The sequence below is a fragment of the Musa acuminata genome, chromosome BXJ1-4, assembly GCF_036884655.1.
Source record: "Musa acuminata AAA Group cultivar baxijiao chromosome BXJ1-4, Cavendish_Baxijiao_AAA, whole genome shotgun sequence".
NCBI classification, from domain to species: domain Eukaryota; kingdom Viridiplantae; phylum Streptophyta; class Magnoliopsida; order Zingiberales; family Musaceae; genus Musa; species Musa acuminata.
In genome coordinates this window covers 28,318,795-28,333,147 of record NC_088330.1, presented here as the reverse complement: position 1 = coordinate 28,333,147, position 14,353 = coordinate 28,318,795, and the positions used below count along the sequence as shown (strand labels likewise).

Genomic DNA, 14,353 nt, shown 5'->3' with positions numbered 1-14,353 from the left:
TCGACCAATAAGAGTGAGTTGAGATCTATCTATCTTCACTGAATTTTGTTGTAATCTCAATGATGTGTCTTTTTGAATTCATGCACATCCTAACAAGAAACCTCATGGAAACCACCAAAGGCATCATAAGATTGGCCCCACCATATTAGAGGAATCCAGCATGTCTCCCTTTATGCTGCCCTAAAATGGGGGGTCACACCTTCACTTTACGAACCCAACCCATAATATATACATCACCTTCTCAATCTCTAAGCGTACCGCTAATTCGCCTTCTTTGTGTGTCTCTCTCACCATGGCATATGAAAGAAGACAGTCCTCAGTGTGTGCTGCCTTCACGCTCTCGCCTCTTCCGTATCATGTGCTGCTGATACTGCTAATGGTCCTCGGCCTCCTAAGTCTATCATGGTTCTTCCACTACGAGTCCTTCATCGACGACGCAGAGGAGCAAATGAGTTGGGCGCTCCTGGTGATCCCGGTGTTGCTTATCCTTGTCATCCGATGGCTGTCCTCGATCGAGAGGCTTGATGACAGCCTGCTTGGCCTCTTCTCGTACGACCATCGCCGGAGGAGCTACTACAACGGCAGCAACGAACGACCGCAGGTGGGAAGCTCGCCGTGGGGCGTCGCGGCAGTCGTCGTCTTGTTGCTGATCCTCGTCTACTTCCAGTCTAGTTTTCAGGATATGTGGGGGCCTTGATTCTCTCTCTCTCTCTCTCTCTCTCTCTCTCTCTCTCTCTCTCTCTTTTATATATATATATATATATATATATATATATATATATATGCATGCTCTATTTACTTATGGGTTATTAGCTGATATTATGATAGCCTAAAAAAGTGGGGGAAGATTTGTAATATATAAGAAACGAAGTGGTTCCACATTTGTTATTTATATTAATGGATAAAAATTGAAAGATTCATCATATGAAAATGAACAACGAGTTTTGTTAACTGAAACACAAACTTAAAATCCTTTTTTGTATCATCTCATATAAAAGAATTGTTTTTTTTTTTTATGCTCTTAAGATCGAGAAATATCAGCAGCACGCATTCTCTTCCCGTCCAAAATATTGAGATATATAAGATAGTTATAAATCAATTAGTTTTCAAAGTGTTTCTTTCATTTTATTAATAGAATTTTTTTGTCCTCTAAATGTTCCTCAAATCTAAATATCCTTACCAACACTCCCTTCATCATCATTTTTTATCATATTTTACCTCCCATAAGAAAGTATATTTTATCTCATGTTATTTTGAATCTTCATCACCCATCCCCCCTTCCTTTCAAACTTATCTACTCATCTCATGTTATTTTGTTAAATAAGAAATTCTTAACTATTTCTAGATAAATTTTTTTTCTTCAAATTTATAGTAAAAGCAACTGACGATATTTTGTTGAATTTCTAGTGAGTAGTTTTTCTAGAGAAGTCTTTATTAAATAGTGCCCCTCCATTAAGAACTTGAGCTCTTTTTTCATGAATATATAAATATGGCCCCTTCATCTTCAAATTTAGTACTTGATTTATGTTAAATAAAAGGAGTAAATAACCTCAAAGAGAATTGGATAGATCCAGTTTAATCTTCTTCCCAATTTTTCTTCTTTCATTCCTCTTCTCCATTGCCCCTTGGCTCTTTATTCTTCTTCTCCTCCTTTATTAGTCTTACATTCTTTTTCTTTTATCTTATTTTACTCCATCACATTATCTTTATCATCGCTATGCCCCTTCTTTCTTCTCTTTCTAGGAGTAGGAGGAGAAAGAAGAAGAAGAAGATAAAAAGGAAAGATAAAAAGAGAATGATGTGGAAGGGGTAAGACATTGGGCTGACTAATCAGTTAAAAATAATAATAAATGATTGGTATAGAAGGGTAAAATTGGGATATAAAAAAATTATCCCTATGTAAATTCTTAATAGTGGGGCATCATATGATAAAAAAAAATTAGTGAGGATTTTTTAGGTAACTTAAATATCTTATATTATGATAAGAAAATTTTGAGATTAAAATAACAATCCATAATAAAAAATACGACGCAAACATAAGAATAAAAGTAATCCAAGATTTACTTGGTTCATATTCCTTATCTATATCCATCCAAAAATAAAATAAAATTTTAAAGTAAAAAATAATTTATATGACTTAGTTCAAATTTAATCCCAAAGTTTCTTCTGTACCCTCTCACATAAGTATTAAAAATATATATTTTATAGATTTAATAAAAAGTAATCTTAGGATCTTCAAACATACATGGTGTTTACAAAATAATTAAATTTTAATTTTTTTTAAAATATTTTTTCTTTACAAATAATTATTTTCTTATTTAAATTTTATATCCTTCCCGGAATCTGATTTTAGAAATAAAAAATACTATCTATCTCGTGGCTCGAAATTGGAGCAATGTCCAATGCCGAGACCATATGCCATATGTGATCCTTAGGCATTCTAAGGAGTAGGTCAACGCCACAAAGAAAATGAACTAGTGATAAAAGTAATATTGTTCTTAAAAAAGTGGCTAAAACATTCTTTGTCATGATTGTGCATTTGTGATGGTGCTAAAAATATTTTGTCCTGATAGAAGTAATCATGGTAGGATTACTTTTTAGCTTTAACTTGCATTAAGTTAGGTAAAGTTTGATGCCTCCACTAAAGGATAGACGCACTCCCTGGAGTGAGTGCTGTCCCATTCCGTGCCAACCACTCTCCACTGCTGCAACAACATCAAAGAGTTCGAGCAAAGATATTATTCTAGTTCTTCGTATTAAGTTTACAATAAGGGAAGTCATAGGTGGCTATTGATTTGATCCACATATCCACATCATGTAGATGACAAATGATCGACATGTCGATCATTTAAGGCTAAAAATGGAACGCATGATTGACACCTCATGATTGACATGTCTACACTTGTGACTCACACATCGATCACTTAAAGCTACATAATGACACATAGCTGATACTAAGGTTCACAATACCGTATCATATCGATATTTCGATCTGGGCTCGGTATCGATACGGTACGATGTACCGAGCGGTACACGCAGGTGTATCGAGCGGTATACCCAGGTGCACCGAGCATTGTAGCACTGCTATAGTGCATTGCTACAGTGTACTGGTGTATGTACTGCTACAGTGCACTGTGCTTCTACAGTGCTATAGTACACTGTTACAATCGGACCGGTAGCGGATGGTCTACGTACCATTAACTTGTCGGATCGGTACGTACCGCCCGTATCGGACGGTACGATTCGGTATGACAGACCTTGGCTGACACCATGTCCCTAGGCTAGGTTAAGCCAGTTCTGACAAGTGCCAAGTTCGACTCACCTAAATGCCACTTTCTAGATTCAATTCGAGGATGCACAATCACTCTCCATAACTACAAACTATCATAAGTGTAACGGTGTTCAAAGTCCTTATTAAAAGAACTCCCTAAGCGTATTTCCTTCACATTGAAAGTTTTCTTAAAGTGCTTGTTCAATCCGTTGGAATAGTCTAAACTCGATATTGACTTAATTCTTAGAAGAGTATTCATTGAAAATATATTCAACTTAGTTTTGCAAGTTTAGTACCTCTAAGCCATCTAAGACTATGACCTAGAGATGGGTACAAGAAAAACCTTAGTTAGTTCTGAAATTAATTCTAGTTTAGACAATTAGAAACTACATTGACAATTAAGCATTAGAATGAGGGCTTGAGATATCTCAAGAAAACTTTCTAGGACATTCTCGGTTAAATCATGAGCACCCGAATCCAAATAGGATGAGTCCTGCCTTGTTGAATGCCCCTTTTCAGTGATTGGACTCGTACCAGCCACTTTCCAAATTCTTGATTCTTTATTTTTATATCAATCATTCCAATCTTCAATAGTCAACCCACCACCACTTAATAAACAACCAGCTTCACCAACCCAAATTATAACTATTCCGGTTGAAACCTTTCCTAACCTAACCCAACAAGTTCAATTTCTAATGGATATTCCAAACTATGATCCCTTACCTCTCAAAACTCATCTAGATGGTACAACAGGAGCCACACCTAACTTCACTTACTCTACACCTTCATGTTCTAGACCCCACGTACTAAAGCTCTCAACTTAGTGGTGAAGTAAAGGCCTCTTTCAAACAATCTATCTCAAGAAAACAACGGGTAGTTATAAGTGCCTTGAAAATTAATCATTTGAGTGATGATTCGTGTGACATAATACACATTCTTTTTTATTATTATATATTTAATATTTTTTCACTCTATATTTCTTGTTGCATATTATGATGTTCATAGATTTGTGCAATGAGAATCAAATCAAGATCACGATAATGAGATCGATTCACTTTTAAACATAAACCCTAAATAATCCTAGTCATAGGTTATTCGAGAGGGATATTAAGATATCCAGATAGACTTATGTGTTGTATACCCGTCCATATGATAGAGGTGGTTGGTATCATAGTTGCTCATGTAGGGACACTAGGAATACAGTGCAAGTGTTTATTGGAGAATAAGTTCACTAATTGATTTGCTCACGGAATATTGGATGGTTGATGAAAACTCATTATTAGACAATGATTCAATCATCCCAATGGTATATCTGGTCCTTAGAGTTGAGATACCAAGGATGTCTTATATGAGTACTTCACTTTGATACCAAACTTATAGACTTAAAAGTTCCAGATCCAACACAACTAATCATTAGGAGTGATAGCCAACCTTACAAGAGATATTGAGTATCGATATAGGATCATCCTCTCTCAGTGTCATGAGAAAAATATCTCATGTATTCTTGCTCAGGCAAATCTTTGGCTAGGGTAATTCAGATTGAGAGAGAAAAAGTTCTCTAGGAGAATCCGATTAGAGTGAGACTCAAGTAGAAATCGTATAGGCCTAATAGCATCATGCCTGGTATATAATCTCTGGGATATTAGATGGATAAGGGACTATAGATATATAATAATTAAGGATAGACATGTCCAATTGATTGAATTCTCTTATATCGTTTGGAGATTATGGCGTAGTGGCCTAATATGTCCACAATCAATGAGTCGAGTGAATTATTATGGGGATAATAATTCATCGAGTCATAATGAGTTCTAATAGGCATGACTCATGGCCAACTCGATATTAGGCTTAGAGGGTCACAAATATATGATAGTTGTTGCGACGAGTAGAGGTTCAGATATAGGATATCCGTTGAAGTCCATGTCTTATTGGATATTCAATAAGCCTATGAATTATTAGATCTTATGGATGCGATCTAATAAGAGCCAATGAGAGATTATTAGGTAGAGACCCACTAATCTAAAAGGCTTGGGTGGTTGATAGAGATTTAGTACCCAATAGGGCAGGATCTATTAGGGTTAAGTTGATATGAGACCTTTATAATATAAGAGAACTAAAGAGCCATATGCTAGATCCATTTTGGCTGCCACCTCCTATTCTCCTCTCCCCCTCTCATCTTTAGCCAACAGCCCCTATTTGAGGCATGTAGATAATAAGAAGGGTTGGCTCATTCTTGATTATGTGGTGCACTTAGCGAAGAGATTTGAGCAGCGATTTAAGGATCATCTTCACAGCCCATATCATATGGATCACCACTATAGAGGAGGACAGTTGACTTTTTTCATCATCTCTTATAGATCTGTAGGTTTTCAAGGATATATGATCTCTCTATGTAACACACATCTCTTAACACACGTGGTTTTTTGATTTAACGGGTTTTTACGTACCAATCTTCATACGGCGATGAAACCTTCTTTATTACAGGAAATTCTATGAATTTTATTTTCTATTCTTTCAATGCACATATGTTGTCGCCCTAGGTTTTCGAACAATAGTATCGGAGCCAGGTTGTTCATGCGAAAGATTGGTTTATAAATTGCGTGTGTTGTGTTTAATCGCGTAGAATTATTTTTGCACGATTATTGTGATTTTTGTCATAATTTTGAGATCTAGACTACACATCTTCTCATTGCTAAAAAGTGCTTTAGATCAATGTTCTATCGCCAAAATTATTATCACAGAATAGAGGAAAAGGGGCTGCAACTATTGTTGCCCTACAGTTTGGCCGAAGGTTGCTTACAGCCTTGGCCGAGAGCACATCTTGTTGCTGTCGGCCTGTCCAAAGGCAGCAAGGCCAAGAACAACAAGAGTGCTCTTGGCCTAGGGGAAGACAACCCTTGTATCTAGGTTTCTTTGCTGTAAGAGGCACCCTTGGTCCTGGCTATATGGGGTAACCTTGTGGCCAGGTTTTCCTAGCCACCCATGCACGCCCTACAGCTAGGGTTTTTTTGGTTGCAAAGGCAATGTTAGGGGCCAGGGATCCCTGGCTGCCCAAGACAGTCCTATGACTAGGGTTTCCTACATCCCCTAGGGTAGGGTATCCCAAAGGGCTCCATAAGAATTAATTGAATGGTTTACTTAATTAATTATTATTACCTAGTAGTCCAATATAATGATATATATATATATATATATATATATATATATATATATATATATATATATATATGATGTGTGATGTAGACGGATGATCATAGACCATGTGATGTGATATATGTGTGTATTACGATTATTATTATTATTAGAGCTTGTCAGCCTCTACTTTTCCTCGTTTATTGTCGGGCCTACGTGCTTGTGATTATGTTATAATTACACAAGAAGGTGTAGTGGGTGCATGGAGGTGATAACGGGACCCATGAGGTTGAGACAAACGATCATCACATATAGAGATGCACCGAGATGCCAACGGAACCGACGAGAACAAAATAAATGATCATAGGGCATGGAGATATGCCGATGCACACATAGATCATGATGTGAGTGATTGGACCCACTAGCTCGGGCTTGATCATATTAGACTATGGTCCATAATCATATGATGTAATTGCTCATGTGATGTGTGATTGCTTATACACATACTAGATATGTATATATATTTGCATGTGATGTAGATATATATTAAATATGTATATGTGTGACAGGAGATTGAATCAAAATCTCCTCTCTCGATAATATTAAGTCAGTAAACGTGAGGTAATTAAACTAGACCTCTTTTGGTTGTTACCTTCTATTCTTCTCTCTCTCTCTCTCCTTCTCAGTCAACAACCCCTATTTAAGGCATGTGGACAACAAGAAGGGCCGATCCCTTCTTGATTGTATGGTACACGTAATGAGGAGATTTGAGTAGCGATTTGAGGAGCATCTTTGTAACCCCGACCATATAGATTACCGCTAGAGAGGAGGACAATTGATCTCTTTCATCCTTTCCCACATATCTATAAATTTTCAGGGATGTACGATCTCCCTAAGTACACGCATCCCTTAACATATGTGGTTTTTCAATTATACGGGTTTTTGTGCACCAATCTTCGCATGACAATGAAACCTTCTTTTCTACAAAAAATTCTAGAATTTTATTTTCTATTCTTTTGTTGTGTATGTGATATCTGTTGGGAAATCTTGAGGGTGACATCACATGCGCAGCGGAAGAACAAGAAAACAAAATCCCTGATTCCCAAAGAGATGTTCGTCGTCGTGCGAAGATTGGTGCGCAAAATCCGCAAAACTTAAAACTGTGTATAGAGTAGATTGTGTTACCTAGGGAGATCGTATATCCCTGTTTCCTTGCAGATCCTTGGGAGAGGGTGAAGGAGGTCAAGCGTCCTCCTCTCTAGCGGTGATCCACACAGTGGGCTGCGACGACGCTCCTCAAAACTCCAGGCCTGCTCTAAGGTGGAGAGGGGGAGGAGAATAGGAGAGCCAAGCAAAGACTCTAGCCTATGAGGCTCTGAATCCCTCCTATTTATAGAGATCCCCTGTCAAACCCTAATGGGTCCTCCCCTAGTGGGTATTGAATCTGCATCCAATAAGACAAGGGCTCCATCGGATATCTCATATCCGAACCTCTACTCATCGCAATGCTTACCGTATGTGTGTGACCCTCTAGGCCCAATATCGAGCTGGCCGTGAGTCATACCTGTCAGAACTCCTTCTAACTCAGTGAATTATTATCTTTGTAATAATTCACTTGATTCATCGACTATGAATGTACTAGGCCACTACGCCGTAGTCCCTAGACGATACAAGGGAATCCAATCTATTGGACATGTCTGTCCTCACTTACCGTGTACTTATAGTCCCTCATCCATCTAATATCCCAGAGACCGTATATCGAGCATGGTGCTGTCAGACCCATATGGTTTCTACTCGAGTCTCGCTCTAATCGGATTCTCTCGGAGAACTCTTTCTCTCTCAACCCGAATGACCCTGGCTAGGGATTTGTCTGAGCAAGAACACATGGGATATTCCTCTCATGACGCCGAGAGTTGATGATCCTCTATCGACACTCAATAGCCCTCGTAAGGTCGACTAACACTCACAATGACTAGCTGTACTAGATCTGGGACAGCCAAACCTATAAGTCTGGTATCAAAGAGTGGAGCACTCATACAGGACATCCTTGGTGTCTCAAGTTTAAGGATCAGATACACCACTAGGATTACGGAATCGCTGTCTGACAATAAGGCATCATCAACCATCCAGCATTCTGTAAGCGGATCAATCAGTGAACTCATTCTCCAATGAGCACCTGAACTGTATCCCTAGTGTCCCTACATGAGCAGCTATGAGACCAGCTGCATCCATCATATGGACGGGTATACAACACACCAGTCTGTCCGGTTATCACGATGTCCCTCTCGAGTAACCTATGACCGGGATTATTTTGGATATGTGTTTAAAGGTGAATCAATCTCATTATCATGATCTCATCACGATCCGATTCCCATTGCACAAATCCAAGGACATCACAATATATATATGCATATATGCAATAGTTATAAAGTGATATACACCAAAATATAATAAGCAAAAAGATTCTGTATCAAGTCACACGTGCCATCACTCACGTGATTGGCTTGCTGGGCACCTATGACTAGCAATATCGCCCTAAGTTTTCCAATAACAATTTCCCTCGTGAGCCATTCTATAATCCTCCCCAAGGGCCCAAGGGACCAAGAGAATCAATTGCTCAATCAATTGAACTCCCTATAGATGTTCGTGTTAAACTTTATGAGATTGACCAACTCTTAGAGGACATTAAGAATTATATAAAATATGAAAAACAATTTGTGACCGACCGGTCTCGCTTTGTGAGAAGCATCATAGAGGAATAAATTTCCCAAGGGTTTTGAATGCCAACATTGGTGTTGTTTGGATGACAGACTCTCTTATGTGTCGCACCTTCCTGATGACTCTACGGGTGTTTGATAAGATAATGATTCTCTAAATTTCCTCCAAAGTCAATTTTATCTTTCAAACAATTTGCCAAGGAATTCGAGTTCAGCTTCATTAGTTATAAGTCTTCAACCATACTTCTCTTTTGGTAGTATGCTAATAGGACAAGGAATCACTAGGAAGTTATACAAAACAATTTAAGGATGAAGTAAGACTGGTGGCATATCTAAGCTCATTTTCCCTTATCAATGCATATATTGGTGGCCTTCGAAAATCAAAGTTTATTTATTCAATTATCACTCGAGCTCCAACTACATTCCTACCTAGAGTCATTGTAAGAAACAAATTAGCATATTATGGTTGAATATATTATTATTGGGAAAAGGAGCTCAGATAACAAAAAGACGATGAAGGAAGAAAGAACCGCATAATCGAAGACACTAGATCAGTCATGAAATGAAAGACCGAGGGGAGATCAAATACCCCTCGTTGGGAGTTCACCCTACTAAATATCTCACACACTGAGGTATTCATATAGATAAGGGAGAAGTGACTCATCCATGTATCTCATCCTTTGTGTGCCCTACCTATTAAAAGAAATCAATTAAAGTTTTGTTAGTTTCACTAAGACCATAGGCACAACATGAAGGATCACTATGATATAATATAATAAATCAAAGAACTCATTCAAAAGGTGCATCTACATTGTTGTCTCCACGTGGTTCGAGAAACATCCCCAAGATCTCAAGGACTCATCGAGCAAGGTTGACGTAATAGTTGGGGGGCCAGCATCAAGAGGAACCAGCGCATCTGCCCTTAAGACCTATGCAAGGGAACCTCAAGTAAAGAGATTCCATCCCTTGGGTGACCCTCCCATTGTGCTCAGGGAGGAGGTAGAATACATCGGTCCCGATTATGATGATATATTTGTCATTTCTCTCGTGATCGTTAATGCATTAGTAAAAAGGATCCTAATAGATATTAGAAGTTTTGCTAACGTCTTATTGGATGCTTAGTGGTTGATGTCCCATTTGCACTAGTAAAAACCATGTTCTTGTTGGTTAATGTCCCATCTGCATACATTGCCATCATCGGACACTCAACCCTCAATCATCTCAATGTATTGCATGACCTTGAAGTTCCCAGTTAGTTCTAGGGTTGAGGAGCTCAGAAGTGACCCATGAGAGTCCCACTAATGCTATATGATATTGATTACAAACCTAAAGAAGACATCCTCTTCGTTCAGTAGTTGGACCCAAGGGTGCTAATGCCTTAGGTTGCTTATTCAAAAGCCAAAAAACCCCTAGTTGAGATCCCATTGGATTCGTCCAAGCCTGGTTGGATAGTCAAGATTGGCTTGTCCCTATCCAAAGAAACAGACTAACTCATTAACTTTTTTGCATCACAACTTTGAGGTTTTTGCATGGATGCCTAGTGACATGCTTGAGATCGATGGAGTCATGGTTCAACACTAGCTTAGCATTAACCCTAACTATTGGCTTGTCCAATAAAAGCCTAGGAGGTTTGTCCCATATCAACAAATGATGATTGGAGAAATTAATAAATTATTGTATGGTAACTTTATTCGTGAGATTCATTATACAAAATGGCTCGCTAATATAGTTCTTGTAAAAAAGAATAATAGAAAGTGGCATATGTGCATTGACTATACTGATCATAACAAAACTTGTTCAAAAAATAATTTTCTTTTGCTTTGGATTGATCAATTAGTTGACTCAACCTTTTGGTTATGAACTACTCATCTTCATGGATATATTCTCATGTTACAATAAGATAATAATGACATACCAAAGGATAGTCAATAAGATATTTATTATTGATTGGGAATTATACTACTATAAAGTTAGACCTTTTGGACTCAAGAATACCAAAGCAACATATCAAAGGATGGTCAGCAAGATATTTCAATCCCAGAAAGGGAGGAACATGGAGGTATAAATAGATGGTATATTGGTCAAAAGTTGAACATCTAACACCCACTTAGCCGGCCTTTATGAAATATTTGCCACTCTCAACAAATTTTGAATGTGGCTTAATCCCTCCAATTATGCCTTAAGCATAAACTAAGCAAATTATTGGGTTTTATAGAGCATCAAATTGTGATTGACATCAACTCTGAGAAAGTATAGACTATTCTCAACATGAAGCCTCCGACTTCTATAAAGGAGGTGCAACAACTAACGAGCTAAGTCACCACATTAAGCCAATTCCTCCTAAAAATGATTGATTGATATATACTATTTTTCAAGACTTCGAAGTGGCTGAAGGATTTCTAATGGATCGAATAGTGTCAGGTAGCATTCGAGCAACTTAAGGAATATTTGATGGTGCCACCTCAACAATTGAGTCCCAACCTAAGAGAGGAGTTGTACCTATACTTATTGGTAACTCCAATAGCCATGAGCTTAGCCATGAGCTTAGCCATAAGCTTTGTCTTAGTTTGAGAGCAAGACAAGATCCAAAGGCTAGTGTTCTATACCAGCCATGATACAAAGACACAATATTCGAGCTTTAAGAAGCTCACTTATACCCTAATCGTGGCGGCGAGAAAACTCAAGCCATACTTTCAATCTTATCATATCATTGTAATGATAGATCAACTGATGTAACAAATCCTCTTTAAAGCCTCATGCTACTAGTTGACTCTTAAAATGGTCTGCAGAGCTCAACGAGTTTGACATATCATATCAGTTGTGGATTGCCATAAAAGCTTAGGCTTTGGCCAACTTCATCATTGAGATGACAATGATGGACGAGCCACTAGCTGACACTTAGCCTTAGGTTTTGCATGTCGATGGTTTGACTATTGCTACAAAGGTGCAGTACTCATCCTTCTATGCTCAAATAGAGAGATATCTAAATACTCACTTCAATTTGGATTTAAAGTAACCAATAATGAAGTTGAGTATGAAGCTTTATTACCAAGACTCTGTATTAACAAAAATATATAGGTAAAAAAGATAAGGGTATACAACCACTTATAATTGTTGGTCAATCATGTCAATGGAACCTATGAAGCCTGAGATTATGTGATGGCTAGCTATCTTATAAAGGCCAAACAGATTATTGTTGATATCTCCTTCAACAGTGAGCAAATTCTTTGAAATGAAAATGTCATTATTGATTTGTTATCAAAGTTGGCTATAGAAAGCAATTGACTATAAAAAAAAGTAATGGTAGAAACTTCGAAATAGAGGAGCATAAGCGAGGATGAGGTTTCTTCCACCTCCTTCAAGTCTACTTAGATGGGGGACATCCTATGCTATCTTAAGATAGGGGTTCTATCTACCAACCCTAATCAGGAAAGTCCAAAAGCATTAAATATGATTATATATAATTCACAGTAATTTTACTAATGATTCTTCACATAGTCGCCCCTCCACTACCTTTATTTAGGAGACCCTGTCTACGTCCTTTTTGAAATCTACGAAGGAATATATGGAGAACACATTGGAGCATGCTCGTTATCATTTAAAATTCGTAGGAAAGACTATTATTAGCTAACACTTTGACATAATACACTTGAATATGTGTAGCACTACAACTGATGCCAAAGCAACACCTAAATCCAAAGGCTCCCTATAGCCAAACTGACCCCTATGGACTTTGGCTTAGCCATTTGCTCGGAGGGTTTAGATATCCTTGGTCCTTTTTCCCTAACTATAAGTCAAACGAAGTTCTTGATTATAAGAGTTGACTATTTCATCAAGTTGTCACGGACAAGTCTATACATAATGTGTTTAATATAATGCTTCGAACTGCTCTAAAAGCATGGGAAGAACGAATGAGGCAACATGCCATGCTACGTGGCAACATGTCATTGCACTAATTACGCGGTCTAAGCAACCCTTGCATAATAACATTACATTTGGTTGATATGCTAAGTAGCAACATGCTATTACACAAGGCTGAAAAGATACTCATGGCAATCTTCTAAAGCTTCAATGGTTCAGGGAATCTCCATATAGATGTATAGAGGATCATCATGTCAACGTTGCAATAAGTCATTATTGCAAAAATCTCGGAGATAGAATCTTGCTATATTTGACAAGAAGTTGAAATGACATGTCCATTAGAGAATGGGGTGAAAATGGCACACATGTGCAGATATCTCAGAACCTAAAGCGATCTCTTCTCAACAGTTAAATGACCGAATACACATATCGATAATACATAATTGAATGACCAAATGCACATATTAGTGGCATATAATCAAACGACCAAATGTGCATACTGATAACACAACCAAATGGCGAAATGAGTATATCAACACTGTGCAGCTGAATGGATAAAAATGTATATCAACACGTAACCAAATGGTCTAATATATATAGTGGTGATGAATAATCGAATGGCCAAATAGTGATGTGGATATCAACGATGTATAGCTAAATGACTGAATGTGCATATCAACGATATGTAGCTAAATAACTGAATGTGCATATCAACGATGTGCAACATAATGGTTGAATGCGTATTTCAACGATGCACAACCGAATGATCAAAGAATGCACTTATTGACGATGCGAAGCCAAACGATCGAATGCGTATCATCGACATGCAATTGAATGGTCAAACTCGCATATCAATGACCCATAGTTGAACGGGCAAAAACATGCATCAAACGATGCACAACTACAAACAATTACCATCCACCCCCCTTGCAATATCTACAGTCTTGGCCAAAGTCGCTTCTCGGCTTGATAACGCTCGCATGAGCCAAGAAGCAAGGGGGCTAGTAATACGTGGCTAATAACTTAGTCGACACATTAGGGCCATATAGATGGCACGTGGCTAACATGTCGATCATTCGAGGTGATGAATGGAATATATGCTTGACATCTCATGGTTGGCAATGCGACTCCAAGAAGATAACACATGGCTGACAACTGACCACCTGAAACTACATCGACGGCACATATCTGACACCACATGTCCCCCAAGCAACATCAAGCTAGTCAAGGTAGGTGACGAATTCGACGCACCTCGATATCATTATCCTGATTCGATCAAAGAATGAAGCTCAATCACTCGCCATGAGTGCTGATGATCTTGGGACTCTTGGTTCTCATAGCCCTTTATAGAAAGGACTCCCTAAGTAAGTTC

At 38.1% G+C, this 14,353-nt stretch overlaps 1 protein-coding gene across 1 annotated transcript; it reads left to right on the top strand.

Annotated features, from left to right (window-relative positions):
* Positions 1-240: 240 nt before the first annotated feature.
* Positions 241-897, top strand: LOC135672493 (uncharacterized). The gene has a single exon (XM_065180970.1). The coding sequence runs from the start codon at positions 293-295 to the stop codon at positions 695-697; it is 405 nt and encodes a 134-aa protein (XP_065037042.1). The 5' UTR covers positions 241-292; the 3' UTR covers positions 698-897.
* Positions 898-14,353: the final 13,456 nt, after the last annotated feature.